Genomic DNA, 25,403 nt, shown 5'->3' on the forward strand with positions numbered 1-25,403 from the left:
ACCTCACCCAGGATGAAAAATTGCCCATCCTTAGCTTCAGACTAGGGCTAATTATGGTGGTAGCAATAGTGAAGACAAGATCCCTGGTAGTGCTATAGGCCCTAGTGATTCTGTTCATGGACCCAGGGTAGTAAGAGCAGACCACAGCAGTTAATAAAAAAAAAAAACCAAAGAGGAAGAGATAGTGACATGGACTCCCTGAAGATAAAAGGGAGATAATGTACAATACTGCTGTAGTCAACCCTCAAACCCTCTGTGGGGTTTTTTTAATGTTTATTACTGTGTTTGTCTCCATCACCTCCTCCGGGAGGGCACGCCAGGCATTCACCATCTTCTCCATGAAAAAAATACTTTGACATTGTTCCTGAATCTACCCCCTTGGAGCTTCATATTGTGACTCCTAGACCTACTGCTCCCTTTCCATTGGAAAAGCCTGGCTTATGCATTCAACATGCATGTTGATCATGAACCTCTTTCAGCAGCCTGTGAAATATTTTTGGAGGCTATGACGGCTTTTGAGTGGGACCAAGTCGTACATGGTCACAACACTCAACGTAGCTTTTTAAAATCTCGTTACCAAACCAATTTGAACATATGTAAGGTACCTTGGCCTGACAGGTTCTTTTGGTTTTTTTTACTTAACATGACTGTAGATCTACCATCTAACTCTTCTGCCTTACCAAGTCAACAATCGGTCACATTCGGTCACGGGCACACTGATGCTGGCATGTTCAAACAAAAGGTAGCACCCCCTAGTATCTGTTATAACAGTCCTTTATCCAACAAGGTTGATTAATGGCATAATTGCCTGTTGTCTGTGGTTGATGAGCTTGCCCCTTTGAAAACCAAAATTTATGAGGCAAAAAGAACACTCCATGATCTACTCATGCATAACAAACCTTGAAGCGAAACCTTCATAGGCTTAAATTAAGGTGGCATAAACTCCCTTCCAGAACCCCTAGAGACTTATAGATAGGAGTTAAATAAATATTTGATGGCCACTAGCTCTGTCAAACGTATTTTCAAAATAGAATCATAGGGGTAGATTTTCAAAACCGACGCACGCGTGTCCATGTGCGCATGCTAGCCGGCGCGCACACATGGGCACGCGATTTTATAACACGCTGGCCCGCGTATGTTATAGAATGCCGGGTCGGCACGCGCAATGGGGGGGGGGTGGGGGTTACTTTTTCAATTTCACGCGATGACGCATTGGGGGCCTTCCCCAGTTCCCTCCCAGTCCGCTCCAATTAAGGAGCGGACTGGGAGGGAACTTCCCAACCCCCTATCCTAACTACCCCAAATTTTATTTTACCTAGAGCTAGAGGCACCCGGCCATTGTGCCGGGTGCCTCTAGCCCCGGGACTTACACGTGCTGGGGTTTGAAAATCTACCCCATAGTTTCTGGTGCTAAGTTCCATGAACTGTTTTATGTAGTGAAACAGTGATCAGTCTAATTTTAACTTGTGCAAAGCTTTTGTGATGGTTTTTTTTTTTACATCTAAGGTGTCAAAATGATGTACTGCCTTTTCTAATAATTGTGGGGTTTTGTTTTTTTTCACTGAACATTTAAGTAAGGATGAGACAGGATGAGGCCATTTTGAATACGTCCTGCAATCTGAAATCTTGGAAGTTATATGCAGACCAAATAATTCCACATATCCACTTAATCCATGTACTACTGTTATTGAAATTAATTTGAGAAGATATAATGTTGAGATCACGACCAGGATAGTTAACTTAGCCTTGTCTGCTGGCAAAATGCCAACTTCTCTGAAGAGGGCCTCAGTTCAGTCACCCTGTTCTGAAAACGCCGACATCACTAACTTCGCAGCTTATCGTCCCTTTTCATCTCCCCCCTTTCTGTCCAAAGTTCTAGAGAGTTCTGTGTTGAAGCTGTCCATTTTTCTTGATGAGCTTTCTGTTTTGGACCAGCATCAGTTTGGATTTAGGAAGTACCACAGTACTGTCAGCCATTTTGGTTTTCCTTCGATCTTTTTTAATGCATGGAATACATTTTGGTTTGGCCTCAAGGATGGTAATTTTAAACAGCGTCCACACCTCCTGCGAGCTTTTAACCTTGTGGATTGCTCCTTTCAGTTTTGTTCTAACAAATTTCCTCATTTTATCATAGTCTCCCTTTTATAGTTAAATACTATTGCAGTAGTTTTTCTTAATATTCACCCTCCAGTGATTGTCAGATTTTATTACGTTAAGATCACTGCTGCCAAGCAGATCCACCACCTTTATCTTTTGCATCAGGCCCTGCATTCCACTGAGAACAAGATATAATGTAGTTCCCCCTCTCGTCAATTCCATCACCAACTGCTACATGAAGCAGTCATTGATGGCAACTAGGAACTTTACCTTCCATGCATGTTCTGAAGTGACATTTACCCATAAGAACATAAGAACTTGCCATGCTGGGTCAGACCAAGGGTCCATCAAGCCCAGCATCCTGTTTCCAACAGAGGCCAAACCAGGCCACAAGAACCTGGCAATTGCCCAAACACTAAGAAGATCCCATGCTACTGATGCAATTAATAGCAGTGGCTATTCCCTAAGTAAACTTGATTAATAGCCATTAATGGACTTCTCCTCCAAGAACATATCCAAACCTTTTTTAAACCCAGCTACACTAAGGGCCAGATTTTAAAACTTATGCGTGGGCGTAGATTTGTGCGTGCAAGCCGGCGCGCACAAATGTACGCCCGATTTTATAACATGCGCGCGCAGCCATTATAAAATTCGGGGTTGGCGTGCGCAAGGGGGTGCACACTTTGCACCTTGCACGCACTGAGCCCTAGAGGAGCCTCGATGGCTTTCCCCGTTCCCTCCAAGGCCGCTCCAAAATTGGAACGGCCTCGGAGGGAACTTTTTTACGCCTCCCCCCCACCTTTCCCTCCCTTCCCCTATCTAACCCACCCCTACCTAAATCCCCCCCCCCCCCCCAACTTATTTCAGCGAGTTACGTCTGCCCACGCGCGAACCTCCAGCATGGCCGCTGTGCCGGAGGATTCAGGAACACCCCTGGCCCCGCCCCCGGACCACCCATTTTGGAAAGCCCCGGGACAAACGCGTGTTCCGGTGCTCGCGCACGCCGCCGAGCCTATGCAAGATAGGCTCGGCGCGCGCAGGGGCAGCTTTTCGGGGGGTTACGCACATAACCCTTTGAAAATCTGTGCCTAACTGCACTAACCACATCCTCTGGCAATAAATTCCAGAGCTTTATTGTGCATTGAGTGAAAAAGAATTTTCTCCGATTAGTCTTAAATGTGCTACTTGCTAACTTCATGGAATGCCCCCTAGTCCTTCTATTATTTGAAAGTGAAAATAACCAATTCACACCTACCCGTTCAAGATCTCTCATGATCTTAAAGACCTCTATCATATCCCCCCTCAGCCGTCTCTTCTCCAAGCTGAACAGCCCTTACCTCTTCAGCCTTTCCTCATAGGGGAATTTGGTCGCCCTCAGTACCTTCTCCATCGCAATTATATCTTTCTTGAGATGCGGCGACCAGAATTGTACACAGTATTCCAGGTGTGGTCTCACCATGGAGCGATACAGAGGCATTATGACATTTTCCGTTTTATTAACCATTCCCTTCCTAATAATTCCTAACATTCTGTTTGCTTTTTTGACTGCTGCAGCACACTGAGCCGACGATTTCAAAGTATTATCCACTATGATGCCTAGATATTTTTCCTGGGTGGTAGCTCCTAGTATGGAACCTAACATCCCCAGAGACAGGTGCAAGATGTACAAATAATTTTTTCTTTCTAATGCAACAGGACCTGACATTGTGTTACAGGGCAATTTTCCTAACAGGAAGCTTTAAACATCTTGCACTGCTCCTTCTCTCAGGAAAATAGCAGGAACAGAAGAACAGAAAAAATGCTGTTGTACTGCTGAACTCCTCAAACTGTCTGCTTCCTACAATAAGATCCACTGTTTATTTTATTTTATTACCTAGAAAAAGATGATCCCAGAAACATTAAAACAGGGACACCTCACTGGGATCTCAGAATCCAGAAGAGAACAAGATGTTGTTGGAAAGAGATGAAGAGGATAAATCCTCATGTTCTGACTGGGGAAAGAAGTGTACAAAGCATTGCATTTCGGAGAAGAAGCAAAGAAATCCAACAGGAGATTCGACTCTGGGTGAGCAAAGTGCCAGTAATATCACACATACAGGGAAGAGAACAGAACAAAGATGTTTATGTGATGTGTGTGTGATATTCCTCGGGGATCGTGTAACCGTGAAATCAGAGCAGAGATCTCACACTGAAGAGAGACCATCTACAAGTGCAGACTATGAGAACACAGAACTAAAGGGACTACAGAACACAGACACAGAAGAGAAACCCTTAACATGTTCTGTTGATGGTGAAGTTTTCAGTAGTAAAAGAGAACTATTGGAACACCAGAAAATGAACAAGAGAGAGAGACTATGTACAAGTACAGAATATGTGAAAAGGATGGTTAGAAAAGCAAACGTCAAAAAATATCAGAAAAGCCACACACATATGAGAAACTTCAATAAGCAAGGAAAGAGACCACTTTCAAGACCACTTTCAAGGGGAAAGCCGACAGTCGCTCAGCAGCGCATGGTTCGGAGAGATGTATCTTTAAAGGATACTAATGATGCATTAGAATTAGGGCATCCCGACAGTGAGGTTCCAATAATTAGAAAAGTAGTCCAAGTGCCTGTAACTAAAAACTCACCTGAGCTAAAAAATTCTAACTTATCCCTATCAATTAAAAAGCAGAATAAAAATACAAACAAAAAACAAACTTTGAAATGTTTGTATGCTAATGCCAGAAGTCTAAGAAGTAAGATGGGAGAATTAGAATGTATAGCAGTAAATGATGACATAGACTTAAATGGCATCTCAGAGACATGGTGGAAAGAGGATAACCAATGGGACAGTGCTATACCGGGGTACAAATTATATCGCAATGACAGAGAGGAGCAGTCGGGAGGAGGTGTGGCGCTTTATGTCCGGGATGGCATAGAGTCCAACAGGATAAACATCCTGCATGAGACTAAATACAAAATTGAATCTTTATGGGTAGAAATCCCTTGTGTATCAGGGAAGACTACAGTGATAGGGGTATACTACCGTCCACCTGGTCAAGATGGTGAGATGGACAGTGAAATGCTAAGAGAAATTAGGGAAGCTAACCAAATTGGTAGTGCAGTAATAATGGGAGACTTCAATTACCCCAATATAGACTGGGTAAATGTATCATCGGGTCACGCTAGAGAGATAACGTTCCTGGATGGAATAAATGATAGCTTTATGGAGCAATTGGTTCAGGAACCGACGAGAGAGGGAGCAATTTTAGATCTAATTCTCAGTGGAGCACAGGACTTGGTGAGAGAGGTAACGGTGGTGGGGCCGCTTGGCAATAGTGATCATAATATGATCAAATTTGATTTAATGACTGGAAAAGGAACAGTGTGCAAATCCAAGGCTCTTGTGCTAAACTTTCAAAAGGGAAACTTTGATAAAATGAGAAAAATTGTTAGAAAAAAACTGAAAGGAGCAGCTACAAAAGTAAAAAATGTCCAAGAGGCATGGTCATTGTTAAAAAATACCATTCTAGAAGCACAGTCCAGATGTATTCCACACATTAAGAAAGGTGGAAAGAAGGCAAAACGATTACCGGCATGGTTAAAAGGGGAGGTGAAAGAAGCTATTTTAGCCAAAAGATCTTCATTCAAAAATTGGAAGAAGGATCCAACAGAAGAAAATAGGATAAAGCATAAACATTGGCAAGTTAAATGTAAGACATTGATAAGACAGGCTAAGAGAGAATTTGAAAATAAGTTGGCTGTAGAGGCAAAAACTCACAGTAAAAACTTTTTTAAATATATCCGAAGCAGAAAGCCTGTGAGGGAGTCAGTTGGACCGTTAGATGATCGAGGGGTTAAAGGGGCACTTAGAGAAGATAAGGCCATCGCGGAAAGATTAAATGATTTCTTTGCTTCGGTGTTTACTGAAGAGGATGTTGGGGAGGTACCCGTAATGGAGAAGGTTTTCATGGGTAATGATTCAGATGGACTGAATCAAATCACGGTGAACCTAGAAGATGTGGTAGGCCTGATTGACAAACTGAAGAGTAGTAAATCACCTGGACCGGATGGTATACACCCCAGAGTTCTGAAGGAACTAAAAAATGAAATTTCAGACCTATTAGTAAAAATTTGTAACTTATCATTAAAATCATCCATTGTACCTGAAGACTGGAGGATAGCAAATGTAACCCCAATATTTAAAAAGGGCTCCAGGGGCGATCCAGGAAACTACAGACCGGTTAGCCTGACTTCAGTGCCAGGAAAAATAGTGGAAAGTGTTCTAAACATCAAAATCACAGAACATATAGAAAGACATGGTTTAATGGAACAAAGTCAGCATGGCTTTACCCAGGGCAAGTCTTGCCTCACAAATCTGCTTCACTTTTTTGAAGGAGTTAATAAACATGTGGATAAAGGTGAACCGGAAGATATAGTATACTTGGATTTTCAGAAGGCGTTTGACAAAGTTCCTCATGAGAGGCTTCTAGGAAAAGTAAAAAGTCATGGGATAGGTGGCGATGTCCTTTCGTGGATTGCAAACTGGCTAAAAGACAGGAAACAGTAGGATTAAATGGGCAATTTTCTCAGTGGAAGGGAGTGGACAGTGGAGTGCCTCAGGGATCTGTATTGGGACCCTTACTGTTCAATATATTTATAAATGATCTGGAAAGAAATACGACAAGTGAGATAATCAAATTTCCAGATGACACAAAATTGTTCAGAGTAGTTAAATCACAAGCAGATTGTGATAAATTGCAGGAAGACCTTGTGAGACTGGAAAATTGGGCATCCAAATGGCAGATGAAATTTAATGTGGATAAGTGCAAGGTGATGCATATAGGGAAAAATAACCCATGCTATAATTACACGATGTTGGGTTCCATATTAGGTGCTACAACCCAAGAAAGAGATCTAGGTGTCATAGTGGATAACACATTGAAATCGTCGGTTCAGTGTGCTGCGGCAGTCAAAAAAGCAAACAGAATGTTGGGAATTATTAGAAAAGGAATGATGAATAAAACGGAAAATGTCATAATGCCTCTGTATCGCTCCATGGTGAGACCGCACCTTGAATACTGTGTACAATTCTGGTCGCCGCATCTCAAAAAAGATATAATTGCGATGGAGAAGGTACAGAGAAGGGCTACCAAAATGATAAGGGGAATGGAACAACTCCCCTATGAGGAAAGACTAAAGAGGTTAGGACTTTTCAGCTTGGAGAAGAGACGACTGAGGGGGGATATGATAGAGGTGTTTAAAATCATGAGAGGTCTAGAACGGGTAGATGTGAATCGGTTATTTACTCTTTCGGATAGTAGAAAGACTAGGGGACACTCCATGAAGTTAGCATGGGGCACATTTAAAACTAATCGGAGAAAGTTCTTTTTTACTCAACGCACAATTAAACTCTGGAATTTGTTGCCAGAGAATGTGGTTCGTGCAGTTAGTATAGCTGTGTTTAAAAAAGGATTGGATAAGTTCTTGGAGGAGAAGTCCATTACCTGCTATTAAGTTCACTTAGAGAATAGCCACTGCCATTAGCAATGGTTACATGGAATAGACTTAGTTTTTGGGTACTTGCCAGGTTCTTATGGCCTGGATTGGCCACTGTTGGAAACAGGATGCTGGGCTTGATGGACCCTTGGTCTGACCCAGTATGGCATTTTCTTATGTTCTTATGTTCTTAAGTAATAAATATAATAAAATATTCTGCTGGGGGAAAGCCTTCAGAAAACATCAAAAAAAGCATAGTGGTGAGAGATCATGCTCATGTAAAAAGTCTAAAAAATGCTTCAGTAAGAATGCCAACATGAGGGGGAAGTGACGTCACTCCCCGGAATGGCTGCATAAGAGAAGAGCTCCCGAGCCCGATCTATAAAACATAGCTTATCTGGTGCAGGACTATATAAAACCAACACCAAAGCAGATTAAAGTGCAGAGTAATTGAGGTTGGTGGCGAGAAGGAAGACGAACGACCTGAAATGCTTCTACGACCCGACGAAATCGCGGCCTTCCAGCGCTGTTTCAGAGGAGGAGGAAGCCCAGGAAAATGGCGGCGAAGAGCCGCGGGAGCCGGCAGGAACGACACCTAAACAGCCGGACCAGATGGCGGAACAGCTTCCTCCCCTGAGGGGAGACTTCCAAGCATGGGTCGGGGACATGAAAGAAGCGATGTCCTCGCTACGGGGAGAAATTAAAGACATAATCAGAGAGCTGCGCCAGGACCACGAGGTACTCGGAGGCTGGGTGGGGGAGGCTGAGCAGAGGATTGGAGAGCTGGAGGACCGGCAGGAGTCCCTGCAAAGAGAAGTAAAACTTTTACAGACTTCCAACAGTGAGCTGAGATCCTGGGTGGATGACCTAGAGAACAGGTCCCGACGTGGTAATTTAAGATTTCGGGGGGTTCCGGAAGAACCGGCCTACGCTGATTGTGCAGCTGTTATAAAAGACATATGTGAGTTAATTTTATATGATAATGACCTCCCCAGAAGGGAGCAAGGCGATTATATTTGATAGAGCACATAGAGCTCTAGCGAAACCAAGAGGGAATATACCCCGTGATATCATTGTGTGCTTTCATTCTTATCAAACAAAAGAAAAAGTATTATCCTGTGCCAGGCAGAGAAAAGAAATCAAATGGCAAGGCTATCCTATAGAAGTGTTCCAAGATCTATCTGCTTACACTATCAGGAAATGCAGGGAATTCAAGGAGATTGTAACCACGCTGCGGAATAGGGAGGTCAAATATAAATGGCTATTCCCCTTTGGCCTATCTTTTACCATAAAAGGTTCGTCGGTGCGAGTACAGTCGGTGGAGGAAGCTAAGAAAGTGCTGATTACTGCGGGATGGCCGGTATCGGTAAACGTTGAGGACCTTTCACAAGAGGAGAAAGACAAGCGGGACCCCCTACACCAGTGGCAAAGGGTCCAATCTGGCGGCAAGAGATTACGGCGAAATTCGGGGGGGTGCAGCTTCATCCTCGGATCCGCCACGTTGAAACATTACTTGCAGTATATTTGGAATCACAGGTCCTTTAAATTCCTCTATGGAAGGTCCTTGGTTTATAGACTATATGACTCTGCGGTTGATGCCTCTGAGGGCACCGTTTTGGTTGATGGTTGAGACGTGGTTGCTACTGCATCACTGGACAAGCAGATGGTGACTTTTTTCTTTTTTTCCTATTTGCACCAGTATTTTACGGTTTGAAATGGTTGTTAGGAGCTCGGGCTCCTGGAGGGGTCTCTGAGCAGTCATTCCTTCTATGTATGGGGGGGGAGGGGGGGTTTGGGGTTAGGAAATATAAGGACTTTTACATTGTCCTTGGGGGGTGAAGAGTTGGAGAGGGAGAAGATGGGAGCGCTTGGATATTCCGGTTAGAGATGATGGGATAAGACAGGGAGCAGCTAAAGTATCCAATGGCTAGTAATATTAGGGTGCTCTCCTGGAATGTAAAGGGGTTTCAACCGTATCATAAACGTAAGCGATTGTTGCAGGATGCACTCCAGGCTAAAACAGATATTTTATTGTGCCAGGAGACGCATCTTTGCAAACGACATGAGAAATGTATGCTATCTCAAAATTTCCCAGTCCAGTATTATGCTGCAGCTACAGTCCAAGGGAAGTATAAAGGGGTTGGAATTCTTTTTTTCAAAAAATTTGACGGTTGACGTGCAAAAACTGTGATCAGGGATCAGGAAGGCAGGTATTTACTCCTGAAATTCAAGATTGGCCACCATTTGTATACATTAGTAAATATATATGCACCAAATACGGGCCAAGGACCCGTTTTCAATCAGATAGCAGTGGTATTGAGGCAATGGGCTGAAGGTATGGTCCTAATAGGGGGGGGGACTTCAATATGCCTTGCTATCCCTATTTAGACACCAGTCCGGGGAGCTCGGCGTATTCGAAAGCCCATAGACAATGTTTGAAGGCCCTCATGAAAGAATGGGATCTGGTGGACATTTGGCGTCATTTACATACCACCAAGAGAGATTACACCTTTTTTTCTGCAACCCATAATTCATATTCGAGAATTGACATGTTTCTTATTGATAAAGGCTTAGTCAATCATGTACAAGAGACAAGTATTGATGTGCGTAGGTGGTCGGATCATGCAGCAATTAGGCTTACTTTGCGGGGACTAGGAGATATGGGCGAGGATAAGTTCTGGAAGTTCAATGAAAGCCTCCTAGACGAGGAACAGGATGTGCTCCGATTACGGACAGATATGGAGCAATATTTAGCAGATAACGAGAATGGAGAAGTTTCTCCTATGGGAGTGTGGGAATGTTTTAAGGCAGTAGCCCGGGGCAAGTTGATAGCGCAAGCCACTCATGTTAAAAGAGAGAGAGAGAGCCGGAGGTTTGATATACTTCGGAAGTTGGGGAGGCTGGAGCTAAAAAATAAGAGGCAACTGGAGCAGGCTATAGGCCAGCGATTGAAAACACTGAGGCAGGAACTAGAGCAGCTGGATATGTGCTTAATTGCCCATAATTTGGACAGGGTGAAACAAGATCACTACGAGGGGGGGAACAAAGCGGGTAGATTACTAGCGAGGAGAGTAAAGGCACGAATGGGCATGAACCAGATTCTTAAGATTCTAGATGAAACAGGAAGCCAGCTAACTGAGAATATGGCCATTAGAAATAGATTCACTAGATTTTACCAACAATTGTATTCTAAGCGACAAGATATTATGCAGAGAGACATTCAGGACTATCTGTCGGGTATTAATCTTCCCAAGTTGGATGATGCACACAGGGACATGATCAATAAGGAGATAACTGAATTTGAGGTGGGAAAAGCTATTCAGGGCTTGAAATTGGGAAAGTCTCCAGGGGTGGATGGCTTCTCAGCAGGGTTCTATAAAAAGCTGAAGGATGTTATAGTAGGACCGCTGACTAAGGCGTTTAATTCTTTGCTACAGGGAGGTAATATATCAGCACAATCTAATAAAGCGGGCATTACTATATTGGCGAAACCAGGTAAAGATCCTACGCAATGTGGGTCGTATAGACCAATCTCCCTGATTAATCTGGAGCTAAAACTTCTGGCCAAGATTCTGGCTAACCGCTTGGGGGTAGTGGCTCCCTCTCTTATTCACCCAGATCAGACAGGTTTTGTTCCCGGCAGGCTAGCGGCGGATAATGTGAGACGAGTGCTGGATCTAATCTGGTGGGGGCAGGAACAGCAGTTACCGATGGCGATCCTTACAGTCGATGCCGAAAAGGCATTCGACATGGTGCATTGGGAATACTTGGTGGCGGTTTTGGATAAAGTAGGGGTGGGAGGCAGCTTTTCCACTTGGATCAAGGCACTATATAGCAACCCCAATGCCTGTATCAAGGTAAATGGGGGATATTCCCCAACTTTTCAAATCGAAAGAGGAACTAGACAGGGATGTCCCCTCTCGCCATTATTGTTTGCACTATATTTGGAACCACTGGCAGAATCTATTAGGTCCCAAAGTAAGAAACATGGGTTAGTTGTGAGAGACCAAGAATATAAGCTCTCTATGTGTGCTGATGACGTTCTCTTTACCATCTCACAACCAGAGACGTCTTTAGAGTGTGTATTGGCTGAAATGCAGCGCTTCAGTGCTGTGTCTGGATACCGTCTTAATGCTGATAAGTCTGAATTATTAAATGTATCTGACCCTGCGGATCAATTTGTGAGCATACAACAGATATTCCCATTTAAAGTTGTACCTCATAGTCTGAAATATCTAGGTGTCAAAATATGTCCGAACCTAAGTAAATTATATCAGCTTAATTATGGGGGCTTGTGGCCTAAAATAATGCAGGATCTACAGGCGTGGGAGAGGTTGGGACTATCGTGGTTGGGTTGTATAGCGACAGTGAAAATGAATGTCCTAGCCCGCTTCAATTACCTTTTCCAAACCTTGCCTATAGCTATACCGAAGGAGTCCTTTACTCTATGGCAAAGGAAGTTAATGAGATTTATTTGGAGACACAGACCACCTAGGGTCTGCAGGGAAGTCCTTTTCTTGCCTACACAAAGGGGGGGCCTTGGAGTGCCATGTTTAATCTGGTATTATGTGGCAGCGCAATTGAGGGCGGCCATACATTGGCATACTTTGGGTGCGGGGAAGAGATGGGTGCGGCTGGAAAGAGATCTGGTTAGGGGTGGAGGACCAGGTGCCTTATTATGGCTCCGGAAAGAAGACAGACCAACACTTAGGTGGACAGTACCTACTGTGCGGCATCCATTAACGCTGTGGGATGCCTGGAAGTCTAAGTTGGTGGGAAATCGTCAATTTTTTTACAGTTCGCCTATCTTTTTCCAAAAAGGGTTTACTCCTGGTCAATCAAGAGGGGTAGCTCAGAGGTGGATGGAGGGTGGTTGTGCAACTTTGGGGCATGTCTTTCAAGGGGTATGACTAGAGACTTCTCTGATCTAATGTCCCAATATGGCTTATTAGCTAAAGAGGAATACTTTTTTATGCAACTCAAACATTACTTGGGGCAGTCTCATGTTAAACGAGACCTGTTACAGGGGAAAACACTCCTGGAGGGGTTTTGTGAAAAGGCTGAAAGTGTAGGTAAGGTTATATCTAAAGTCTATATGTTACTAAATGGAGATTTGCCAGAGTTGCCTGTTCACCTCATGAATTGGGAAAAAGATATACCAGAACTAAGAGGACAATCATTCTGGAAGGAGGGGTTTGTGCAGATCAAACAGTGTTCTATCTCGGCCAATATTGTGGAACAGGGCTATAAATTGTTATATCGATGGCATATTACTCCCTGTAAGTTGCATAACTTCTTCGCCAAATGGGATATTGGTTGTTGGAGGAAATGCGGGCACAATGGAACCTATTTACATATGTGGTGGTCATGTCCTATTATTGTTGATTTTTGGTGCGATATTGTTAATTTGATATATACAATTACCAAAACCAAGCTGCAGCTGACACCAGCGTTGTTTCTCTTAAATATACAAACCACAAATGAGACTTACGAAAACTTTTATTTAATTACACAAATTTTGATAGCGGCCAGGTCGGCGATAGCACGCACTTGGAAACAGAAAGAGGCACCAACTAGACAGCAAGTTGTTAATAAGTTGACACAGATACATCATCTGGAACATTTAGCAGCGATTAAACAGAAGAGACTCTCCCGATTCCAGTCGAGATGGCAGCCGTTTGTGGAATGGGTTCGAGCTTTTAACTAGCTGAGCAGTTCCTCTGAGTTTCCACAATGAGACTTGGGCGTCGAATAAGCTGCCCTGCTGGTTATAAGGGTTGAAAAGGGTAATATATATATATTGGTCTGTGTACTTCTGTGGATTTCCATATCTTTTCCCGAGGGGTAAAATGTCCTAAAGTATCTTACAGATTAGAGATGGATAGGGGGGAGGGAGGGTGGGGGGAAATATAAATACTTAATCAGTATGGCTTTGTTTGGTCTCCGTGGAGGGGTGTGATACTATGAAAAATTTATTTTAGTTTGACCAATGTTATAAGGTGAAGGAGACAGAAGTTTCTGTTTGATAGTTATATTTTTGTTCTGTGATGTTGTACTGATTCTGTTACCTTAAAACTTTAAATTAAAAAAAATAAAATAAATAAATAATAATAAAAAGAATGCCAACATCTCACACCACAGAGAGACACAGTTTACATGTATTGAGAATGGAAAAGGATTCAAACAGAAGAGACGCCTCATAAGCCACCACAGAATCCAGAAAAGAGTGAAATGATTTATGTGTACTGAGTGTGGTAAAAACGTCACAACGAAAAACTACCTCACAATTCACAAGAGAATACACACAGGAACAAAACCATTTCTATGCACTGAGTGTGGAAAAGACTTCAGCCAGAAGTCAAACCTCACAAGCCACGAGAGAATCCACACTGGGGTGAAATCATTTAAATGTAGTGAGTGCGACAAGAGTTTCATTTGGCCAAAACAGCTCATAAACCACCAGAGAATACACACAGGAATGAAACCCTTTAGATGTACTGAATGTGGAAAATATTTCAGTAATAAGTACAGCCTCACAACTCACCAGATAATCCACAATGCAGTGAAACCATTTCTAGGTGGGGGGGCGGAAGGAAAGTTCCCTCCGAGGCCGCTCCGATTTCAGAGCGACCTCGAAGGGAACAGGGAAAGCCCTCGGGGTTCCCCTAGGGCTCGGCACGCGTAAGGTGTACAAGTGTGCACACCCTTGCGCGCAATGACCCCGGATTTTATAACATGCGAGCGACTGCGCGCACATGTTATAAAATCGGGCGTAGATTTGTGCATGCCGGGTTGCGCGCGAAAATCTACACCCACGCGTAGGTACTAAAATCTGGCCCTAAATGCACAATCGAATCTTTATGAGTAGAAATCCCTTGTGTGTTGGGGAAGAGTACAGTGATAGGAGTATACTACCATCCACCTGGACAAAATGATGAGACGGACAGTGAAATGCTAAGAGAAAATAGGGAAGCTAACCAACTTGGTAGTGCAGCAATAATGGGAGATTTCAATTACCCCAATATTGACTGGGTAAATGTAACATCAGGACTTGCTAGAGAGATAAAGTTCCTGGATGGAATAAATGACTTCTTCATGGAGCAATTGGTTCAGGAACTGACAAGAGAGGGAGCAATTTTAGATCTAATCCTTAGTGGAACGCAGGATTTGGTGAGAGAAGTAACGGTGGTGGGGCCGCTTGGCAAAAGTGATCATAACCTGATCAAATTTGAATTAATGACTGGAAGGGGGACAGTAAGCAAATCCACGGCTCTAGCACTAAACTTTCAAAAGCGAAATTTTGATAAAATGAGAAAAATAGTTAAAAGAAAAAATTGAAAGATGCAGCCATAAAGGTTAAGAGTGTACAACAAGCATGGACGTTGTTAAAAAAAAGACTATCTTAGAAGCACAGTCCAGATGCATTCCATGTATTAAGAAAGGTGGAAGGAAGGCCAAATGATTGCCAGAATGGTTAAAAAGTGAGGTTAAAGAGACTGTTTTAGCCAAAAGATCTTCATTTAAAAATTGGAAGAAAGATCAATCAGAAGAAAATAAGATAAAAGCATAAGCATTGGCAAGTTAAATGTAAGACATTGATAAGACAGGCCAAGAGAGAATTTGAAAAGAAGTTGGCTGTAGAGGCAAAAACTCATAATAAAATCTTTTAAAAATATATCTGAAGCAGAAAGCCTGTGAGGGAGTCGGTTGGACCGTTAGATGATTGAGGGGTTAAAGAGACATTTAGAGGCGATAAGGCCATCGTGGAAAGATTAACCATTCTTTGCTTAGGTGTTTACTGAAGAGGACGTTGGAGAGATACTTGGTCCGGAGACAGTTTTCAAGGGTGACAATTCACAATTAAGCTCTGGAATTTGTTGCCAGAGAATGTGGTTAGTGCAGTTAGTGTAGCTGGTTCAAAAAAGATTTGGATAACTTCTTGGAGGAGAAGTCCATTAATTGCTATTAATCAAGTTTACTTAGGGAATAGCCACTGCTATTAATTGCATCAGTAGCATGGGTTCTTCTTAGTGTTTGGGTACTTGCCAGGTTCTTGTGGCCTGGTTTGGCCTCTGTTGGAAACAGGATGCTGGGCTTGATGGACCCTTGGTCTGACCCAGCATGGCAATTTCTTATGTTCTTAAATGAACCAAATCACGGTGAACCTGGAAGATGTAGTACGCCAGATTGACAAACTGAAGATCATTAAATCCCCTGGACTGGATCATATACACCCCAGGGTTCTGAAAGTACTAAAAAATGAAATTTCAGACCTATTACAATTAATCTGTAAGCTATCATAAAATCATCCGTTGCACCTGAAGGCTAGAAGGTGACCAATGTAACCCTGATATTTAAAAAGAGCTCCAGTGATGATCCGGGAAACTCTAGACTGGTGACCTGACTTCAGTGCCAGGAAAAATCATGGAAACTGTTAAAGAATAAAATCATAGAACATATAGAAAGACATGGTTTAATGGGACACAGCATGGATTTACCCAAGGGAAGTCTTGCCTCACAAATCTACATTTTTTTGAAGGGGTGAGTAAACGTGGACAAAGATGAACTGGTAGATGTGGTGTATTTGGATTTTCTGAAGGCATTCAACAAAGTCCCTCATGAGAGGCTTCTAGGAAAACTAAAAAGTCATGGGATAGGAGGCGATGTCCTTTTGTGGATTGTAAATTGGTTAAAATACAGGAAACTAAGAGTAAGATTAAATAGTCTGATTTTACAGTGGAAAAAGGTAAACAGTGGAGTGCCTCAGGGATCTGTACTTGGACCGGTGCCTTTTAATATATTTATAAATGATCTGGAAAAGAATACAATGAGTGAGGTGATCAGATTTGCAGATGACACAAAATTATGCAGAGTAGTTAAATCACAATCAGATTGTGATAAATTGCAGGAGGACCTTGTGAGACTGGAAGATTGGGCTTCCAAATGAAAGATGAAATTTAATGTGGATAAGTGCAAGGTGATGCATATAGGGAAAAATAACCTTTGCTGTAGTTACACAATGTTAGGTTCCAGCCAGGAAAGAGATCTAGGCATCATAGTGGATAATATCTTGAAATCTTCAGCTCAGTGTGCTGTGGCAGTCAGAAAAGCAAACAATGATAGAAATTTTTAGAAAGGGAATGGTGAATAAAACGGAAAATGTCATAATGCCTCTGTATCGCTCCATGGTGAGACTGCACCTTGAATACTGTGTGCAATTCTGGTCGCCGCATCTCAAAAAAGATATAATTGCGATGGAGAAAGTACAGAGAAGGGCAACCAAAATGATAAAGGGGATGGAACAGCTTCCCTATGAGGAAAGGCTGAAGAGGTTAGGGCTGTTCAGCTTGGAGCAGAGACGGCTGAGGGGGGATATGATAGAGGTCTACAAAATCATGAAAGGACTTGAACAGTAAATGTCAATTGGTTATTTACTTTCTCTGATAACGCTGGTCTACATCTGAAAAAAACGTTTTCTGCTGACCTAATTATTTTTGCTGATTTTACCCAAATGAAAGGTGCTGATTCCAAATATGAAGTCAAAAAATATTCAATACGTCAAATTTTTTCACAAATGAGTAGACAGCGTTTTGCAGAAAAAACGGACATGACTGGAGGAAACGGATGTGATTTTTGGATTCAGCACACTAAAATACAGAAAGATCACATGTTATCTTGTAGTCAGCAAAATTGATGTAGACCAAGGGGCACTCCATGACATTAGCAAGTAGCTCTTTTCAAACAAATCGCAAAAAAGTCTTTGTCACTCAGCACGTAATTAAGCTCTGAAATTCATTGCCAGAGGATGTGGTTACGGCAGTTGAAATAACTGGGCTTAAAAACAAAGGTTTGTATACGTTGTTAGAAGAGAAGACTATAAACTGCTATTAATCAATAAGGAATAGTAGCTTGGGATCTTTTTAATGTTTGGGTACTTGCCAGGTACTTGTGACTTGGATTGGCCACTGTTGGAATCAGGATGCTGGGCTTGATGGACTCTTGGTCTGACCCAGTATGGCAACTTCTTATGTTCTTATGATAGTAGTTTTTCTGGTCACTGCAGACATTAGGACATCCACTCTGCAATTCTTAGTAAATTATTCTTCTCTTCCAGGTGAAAGATCTGCTCAATCCGTCATTGTCTCTGGTCCACCCTGAGGGGGGAATTCCCAATCAGAACCATTTTCCTGAGGGCCTCACGTAGTGGAAAGGCCTTTTGTAGATTAAGGATACTGAATAGTATACGATCCCCATCTGAAGTGTCATCCTTTTTAGTATTCAGAATTGTGAGAGCCACTAAAGTATCCATGATAAGGTCTGACAGTTCTTCTGTATGAAAGAGCCTTATGATCATAGACTCTTCGTCAGAGGAGGAGTATGACCCATCTTCATCTGAATTACCCATTGAGGAAGGCTTGGACCCTTCCTATGCTTTAGAGTCCTCTCTGGACTCTGGAGTAGCCTGAAAGTCTGGGGGCTTTGGGCAGAGCATGGTCACTTAAGAACATAAGACTTGCCATACTGGGTCAGACCAAGGGTCCATCAAGCTCAGCATCCTGTTTCCAACAGAGGCCAATCCAAGTCACAAGTACCTGGCAGGATCCCAAGGGGTAAACAGATTCCATGCAGCTTATTCCAGGCATAAGCAGTGGATTTCTGCAACTCCACCTTAATAATGGTTTATGGACTTTTCCTCCAGGAACTTGTCTAAATCTTTTTTAAACACAGCTACGCTAATAGCTTTCACCACATCCTCTGGCAACGAATTCCAGAGCTTAATTATGTGTTGAGTAGAAAAATATTTTTTTCTCTTATTAGTTTTAAATATATTACCTAGTAACTTCATTGTGTGTCCCCTGGTCTTTGTACTCTTTGAAAGAGTAGACAACCAATTAACATTTACTCATTCCCCTATAGACTTCTATCATATTTCCCCTCAGCCGAATCCTAATCTTTTTAGCATTTCCTCATAGGAGACTCATTCCATCCCCTTTATCATCTTGGTCGCCCTTCTCTGTACCTTTTCTAATTCTGCTGTATCTTTTTTGAGATGTGGTGACCAGAAATGTACACATTACTCATGATGAGGTTGCACCAAGGAGCGATACAGAAGCATTGTGATATTCTCTGATTTATTCTCCATTCCTTTCCTAATAATCCCTAGCATTCTGTTTGCTTTCTTGGCTGCTGCACACTGAGCAGAAGATTTCAATGGATTATCAACAATGCCGCCTAGATCCTTTTCCTGAATGGCGATTCCTAATGTGGTACCTTGCATTGTGTAGCCATAATTTGGGTTACTCTTCCCTAAATGCATCACTTTGCACGTGTGCTTATTACATTTCATTTGCCATTTGCAAGTCCGGTCTCCCACTTTGGCAAGCTCCTCTTGCAATTTCTCACAATCCTCTTGTGATGTAACAACTTTGAACAGTTGCGTGTTAATTGCTGGCCCCCCCTCCACTGGATCTCTAGGCCCCCACGACCCAGAAAGGCCCTTCTCTGCCCGGGTCCTTCATGGCCTTAAAGGCCATGAAGGACCATGAGAACACGAGTTCTCCGTGGAGGAGAACTCCTGTGCTTCTGGAACATTCTGCACTCCATTCCTGAGCCCCCATTGCTGGAAACAGCTTGCGCCTCCCTGCTTTGGCCCCGTTGCCTGACGAGCGGAGCTTTGACTTTATAGGCGCTGCTGTGTCCCTGCTTCAGCCCCCTCCCCCCCCCCCTCCGAGGCTTGCACGAAAGGGCTGCGCATTATTTAGCAGGGGGAAGGCTCTTGTGCCACATGGGGAAGCCAATACTGGGCCACAATCACAAGCCAAGCCAGCAATGCTGGTGAGAGCCATTTAATGCTGCAATAGTGCACCGATAGCCCTGCCTCATTCTGATCCCCCCCTCCCCCCCCAAACATGTGTACTGAAGCCCTGCTGGGAGCTAAGACTGCCCGTGGCACCGATGCTCGCGGTCAAACTGTTTCCTTCCCCAACAGCATAAAAAGGTACTCAGCACCTCCGGGGCCCATTGGAGAGGTCTGGCTCCCCTACTGCCCCCCATGCTCAACCCCACAGGCCCGAGGCAGCGCCGTCAACGGGCTCCTCCTCAATACAAACCTTTTTTTGTCCCCCCACTTTAATCCATTGGAAGAGAGGAGGGTGGCAGAAAGAGAAAGAGAGAGAGAGAGACGTCTGGAGCTCCCTCCTTTAGGCTAGGATGCCTCGCAGGATCTCCAGGTACCTCCCCTGGGAGAAGTCCCTGAAGGAGCCGAGGATTCACCCGCCCAGGGTACTTACTGCCAGCAAGCTCTGTGGGGAAACCTGCCCCACGTGTACACCTCCAGGGCTAGCTTTATTTGATTGTAATCCACTTTGAGACCATTTTGGAAAAAGGCAGAATATCAAATGTTTGGAAAGAAATAAATAAACCACTTCCCTAGAAGAAAGGAGAAACAGGGAACACATCAGAGCTATTTAAACACCTGAAAGGTATTCATAAAAAACAAGAAACACTTTTTTTTTTTTTCAATGGAAAGGAAGCTGTAGAGGTAGGGATAATGAGATGAAGCTTCAAGATAATAAACTCGGCGATAATGCCAGGAGATATTTTTTCATGCAAAGGTTGGGGGGGGGGGGGGTGCCTGGAATGCGCTGCCGGAAGCACGAAATGGCAGTGAAATGACTGCACTGTGCTCCCAAGAAAGCTCTGGAGTATTCTTAAACAGAGCGGTAATTACAATCCTATACACAAGGCCTGGGGCAGCCTGCATGGTGCAACAGTTTCCACTTAGAAAAGAGTGAATGAACCATCGCTTACTATGGCCTCAGTGTTAGCATCAGCTTGGGTACAGATTTTATGTGCAAACTTTACTCCTGAGTTAAGACGTTTTATAGACATAAAATGTGTACACAAACATATGCACACTCAGCGCTTTTTCAGGTAAATCCTATGTTAATTAATATGTACAGATGTTGCATGAATCAAACCAAGATATCCTTTAGAAAATTTCAAATCTGTTTCTACTTGCTTAGGCAATAAGCGCAAATATCGGAGTCAACCAAGTCTCATCACACAATGCCTTCTCCTCCCCCAAATAGTTGCAACCAGGTGAGAAATAGCTTTCTAACACATTTGGGCCGATGCAATAATCTGAGCATTAAAAAAAAATGCACTTTTCAATGCACATTTTTAACACTCGGGTTAATATTTTTTTTAACTCCTGATGCAGTAAAGCTAATATGCTAATGTATCAGGAGTTAAAAATGCGCAAAAACTGTAAGATGCGCGTTTGGCACAGGTTAGGAAAACGGACGCTCTAAAATTGAGTGTCGTTTTCCTAACCAGCTGACAGCCTCCTCTCCCGGGTGCCTGCTGCCAAGGAGGCGCTAGGGATGCACAATTTTCTCTAGCGCCTCCTTTTTACCACAGCACCCGATTTAAATATTAAATCGGGCGCCCAGGAGAGGTGTATTGGTGCGCGTTAAGGGAGCAGGTGGTGATACTGCATCAGCCTGTGTATGTACTAGCCTTGTGTATATGAGTCATACAAGTGATGTTGGCATTATTATTCTGAATCTGTCTGTCTTATAAATAAAGCTTTAAAAAAAAAAAAGTGCAATGTACATGCTTTCCCAGTTCGGACAAAAAGTGCTGTATGCGGGATCTTCATAGCTGGCTCCAAGGTAGGTGCTCCTGGTAGTACTTTTTAAACCTCTTTTGACAGCTTTTCAACCTCTTGCAGCAGGATGGTGTCCATGAAATGGAATATAAGCCAAAGGATCATGAGACTTGCTTGGCCCCTCTCCCTGGCTCTCCCCCCACAGCTCTGTCCTCCTCAGTCTTCTCTTACTAGAGGTTTCGGTTGTGTGCATGTTTTTTGGCACAGTCTCACAAGAATTGTTCTCTGCATCTGACACATGCAAGCTACGGTTAGAAGCACTCTGGAGCTCCTGTATGGCCGCTGGACTGTGACCATGTCATCTGAGGGGAAGCATGTGAAATAGTCATTTGAAGGGGCCCCAGAGTCCCCATGACCCAGACCAACCATAACACTAGCCATGTGGCTGGCAACGTGCTTGCTCACCAGCCCAGTTATATGGGCAGGACCCTGAGATCTGCCTACTGCAACTAGCCTTTTGCACCCTGCAAAACTGAAGGGGCAAACAAAACTCTGCAGCAGCTGCAGGGCACAAAAACACCACTGTGACAAACTTGCAGCGTAACTGTCATCATTCAGAGTTAGCGAGAAGGGCAGAGAAACCATAGATGCCAGCTCAGTGGGTGCAGTGGGAGTTTTAGCACTGTCAATACTGAGCAAACTTCTTTACTGTGTCCAGGGAGGGGCAATCTGTATTAAGGTTAGCACCCTCATTTTGAAAATTTGGCTCCTATGATGGCAACCAACAATAGTAGAGAAACAAAGGGAAGAATCACAGTCATACAAGGTGTCAACTCCAAGTGGACCATGTCACAAAAAGACTTTAGGAGGGCCTGGGTGGTTGTTGAGAGTATATCTGAGAGCCTTCAGCCTACTATGAGTGATTCTCAAGGGGCCCAGAAATTGTTGATCTATCTGAATCCCAGGAGCAATAAAATAGAAGGGGGGAGGGTTGTAGGACCGTCTGAGAAATAGAAAGACTTCGACATCAGCTAACAGCAAAGGCTGAGCGCTAGCAAGGGTTAAATATTAATAAGCTTTCAACCTGTACTCACAGACACTTCTTATCCCAACAAATTTAGAAGGACTGATGGATTAACAGGGTGAAAAGGGAGAATGTGATGTTGGCCGCTGACGTTGGAGGAAGCCTGGCACCGAGAGCTGCCGCCTGTCTCTTTGCAAGGCAGCCTGGGGCATTGTTGGCCCGGTGGCTACAAGTTCCCTTCTAGCTCTGTGTATCAGTTTTCCATTTCTTCCCTGCAGTGCTGTGCAGTGCAGTGCAGTGCAGTGCGGCTCCTCCTCCTCCAGTATTTCCTCAGGCTGCAGCTTTCATGGGTTAGCGGATCTCAGCCCAATCCTTGGAACGCACCCACTCAATCGAGTGTTCAGGGAATCATCTGACCACGCCTGCAGTGCGAAGCCCCGCCTCCCCTGTCTGACGTCATCAGCCCGTGCCCGCAGTGTAAAGCTCTGTCCTCCCCGTATGATGTCATCGGTCTGGAGCCGCCGTGTAAAGCTTCGTTCAGGTCCTTTGTCTGTACTGGGAGAGGGGGTCGCTACCGGGGATGGATAAAGAGATGAAGAGGCTTTTCTTTTTTTTATCCTTTTAGTTTGCAGATTTAACAGCTGAGCCCAGAGGTTTCCGTTCCCAAATCTCAGCTTCTGCCCTTCTCTTCTCCCTCCCGCCCCTGTAACAGCGCCCGGCTGCGTTGCAAGAAGCAAACATTCAGCTCTTTCCCAGCCTGAGAAAGAGCCCCCAATTCATGTCTAATCCTGAAAGCAGCACAAGCAGAGAGGAAAATGCCTGCAGGAGCTTCTGCTCAGGTAGGAGATTGCCCCCAACTTCCTGCCCTCTGTATACAAGCACTGCTGCAGCTTTCTAACCTGGGACCAGAGTCGGCTCTGAATCTGGGGCTGATGTATTAAAGCCATGCATTAAGACTGTAAGTTGAAATTCAGTGTAGTTTTCTTTTAATGCACATGCAAAAAAAAAAAAAAATGTAACTCCCGATGCAGTAAAAGCAAAATGTGTTTTCAGTTTCATGTAAACCAGTGCACTCGACTGAGCACACCTTATTACAGTGGCCCCTTTAATAGGGCCCTGAGCAGAACTGGGAAACCGGAGGGGAACTTTGGGATCTTACTGGGTGTAAGGCGAGAGATCAGGAGTTACACAAAATAAGATTTTGTGTTTCAGGATCTGTGTGTAATTGGTTTCAAGATGTTATAGTATAAAACCACTAAACCCTGATAAAACTGCTGATGAAAAAAAAATAATAATAAAATAAAGGTGTTTCTTAGATAAACATCGATTTTTGGTATGCCCAGAGAACCCTAATTAGCTAGAACATAAACACCTGAATTTATAATTTATAAACACTTAAAATCAGAAGACCTAGTTATAAACCTGCTCTGGGACAGTGTGTTAGTCCCAGTGCTAGGAGGTCTCCTGATGGAGGAGATGTAGAAGATGCTGAGCATGGAAAGGTTTGTTTTTCAGGTTCCAGTAACCTTTGAGAACATTGCCATCAATTTCTCCAAGGAGGAATGGGAAGATTTAGAAGACTGGCAGAAGGAGCTTTACAAGAAAGTGATGAAGGAGATTTATGAGATGCTGAGTTCACTGGGTAAGGGATAATTTTGCATTTTTATCAGCAGACCCAGGCTGAAAGTCAGAATATAAATCAATCATGAAAAAGACAGCTCTGAGTGTGAGCGTTTCCTTGTGTGATTTGATAAAGTGGATGGAGTCTGTCCCGAGAACAGATAAAATTGTCAGTGGTCTTCATCATTTATTTTATTTATTCAATTTTACATGCTGCCTCTTCTGGAATGTAGTTCAGGTCAGATTATATTAAAACATTCATTAAAACATATTTATAAATGGAGACAGGCTTAAAGATCTAAACCTGTGTACCCTGGAGGGAAAGGGGAAATATAACAGAGATATTTAAATACTTCTAAGAATTGCATGTTCAAGAGGCAGGTCTCCTTCAACAGAAAGGAGGCTGTAGAATGAGAGGTCATGGGATGAAGGTGAAAGGGGAGAAATCTGTTTCTTTATAGAGAGAGCAGTGGTCCATGGAATGGCCTCCCAGTGGAGGTAGTGGAGACAGGAACTGTGCCGGAGATCGAGAAAGCCTGGGACGTGCATATAAGATTTCTCAGAGAGAGGAAGGGATTGTAAAACTTTAGGGGCAGATTTTAAAAAGTACGCCTGATTTTATAAGATACGCGCGTAGCCGCGCGTATCTTATAAAATCTGGGGTCGGCGCGCGCAAGGCTGCGCAAAATCGGCAGCACGCCCCCGGGCCCGCCCCCGAAACGCCGCGTCAGTAGGCCCCCGACACGCCCCCTTACAAAAGCCCTGGGACTTGCGCACGCGGGCCTTTGAAAATCCGCCCCTTAGTGAGGGGTGTTGGTGTTTTATGTGCCTTCATGTTCTTCGAGAGCTGCAGTGATTGCTCGCAGGCCGATACAGTACCAACACGCTAAATACCTGCGTCCAAACTGGATGCACTTTTTTTTTTTAATGCATGCACAATCGCCTCTCCTGGGCGCTCGATGCAACGGGCAAATGAGCTGCCGCGCTAAAAAAAAAAAAAGGACGTGCTAGGGATAAACATCAGGTGCCCGGGAAAAGTGGCTGTGCACGGTTTAGGAAAACGGATGCTCGATTTTACGAGCATCTGTTTTCCGTTTTCCTAACCTGTGCACAGCCACAGTTTAACCGGGAGTCCGTTTTCCTAACCTGACCGCCGGCAAAACATTTTTTGTATTTTACTTTTTACGTTGCTCCTTTTTTCGGTTCCTCCGATTTAATATCGCCACGCTATTAAGTTGGAGGAACTACAGATAAGCAGTATTTTCTGCTTTTCTGTGAAACATTTGGGGCTCCTCAAGACTTAATGCCAGCTCAGGGGCTGGTGTTGGTTTTTGAGGGTAAAAATGTAAGTGTGTCGGGCGCACACTTACTTTTTATATAAGGGGATAATAGCTAATAGCGCGCATCATGTGAGGAGCGCTGTTAGCTACGTGCTGGTTTCGACATGCGTTTTGGACACGCTAATCCCCTTATTGCATGGACGCACGTCTAACCGCGGGTTAACCTGTGCGCTACTCTGAGGGATCTCCACACATCCATCACCCCCTCTGAGGGAGGGGGTGATGGATGT

General features: G+C 43.7%; 1 protein-coding gene across 2 annotated transcripts in view; it reads left to right on the forward strand.

Moving 5' to 3' along the window:
* The window catches only part of LOC115085899 (zinc finger protein 271-like), a 195,015-nt gene that overhangs the window by 137,660 nt on the left and 31,952 nt on the right, over positions 1 to 25,403 (forward strand). The window contains exons 1-2 of one of the 2 annotated variants that reach the window (XM_029592432.1): positions 22,720 to 23,052; positions 23,729 to 23,855. The exons of the other annotated variant lie outside the window; for it this stretch is intronic. Coding sequence (XP_029448292.1) covers positions 23,029 to 23,052; positions 23,729 to 23,855 — 151 coding nt within the window. The 5' untranslated portion in view covers positions 22,720 to 23,028. Of the gene's footprint in view, positions 1 to 22,719; positions 23,053 to 23,728; positions 23,856 to 25,403 lie in introns of those variants that run through there. 2 annotated transcript variants of the gene reach the window in all.

The sequence above is a fragment of the Rhinatrema bivittatum genome, chromosome 2 (genome assembly GCF_901001135.1).
Source record: "Rhinatrema bivittatum chromosome 2, aRhiBiv1.1, whole genome shotgun sequence".
Classification (NCBI taxonomy): Eukaryota; Metazoa; Chordata; class Amphibia; order Gymnophiona; family Rhinatrematidae; genus Rhinatrema; species Rhinatrema bivittatum.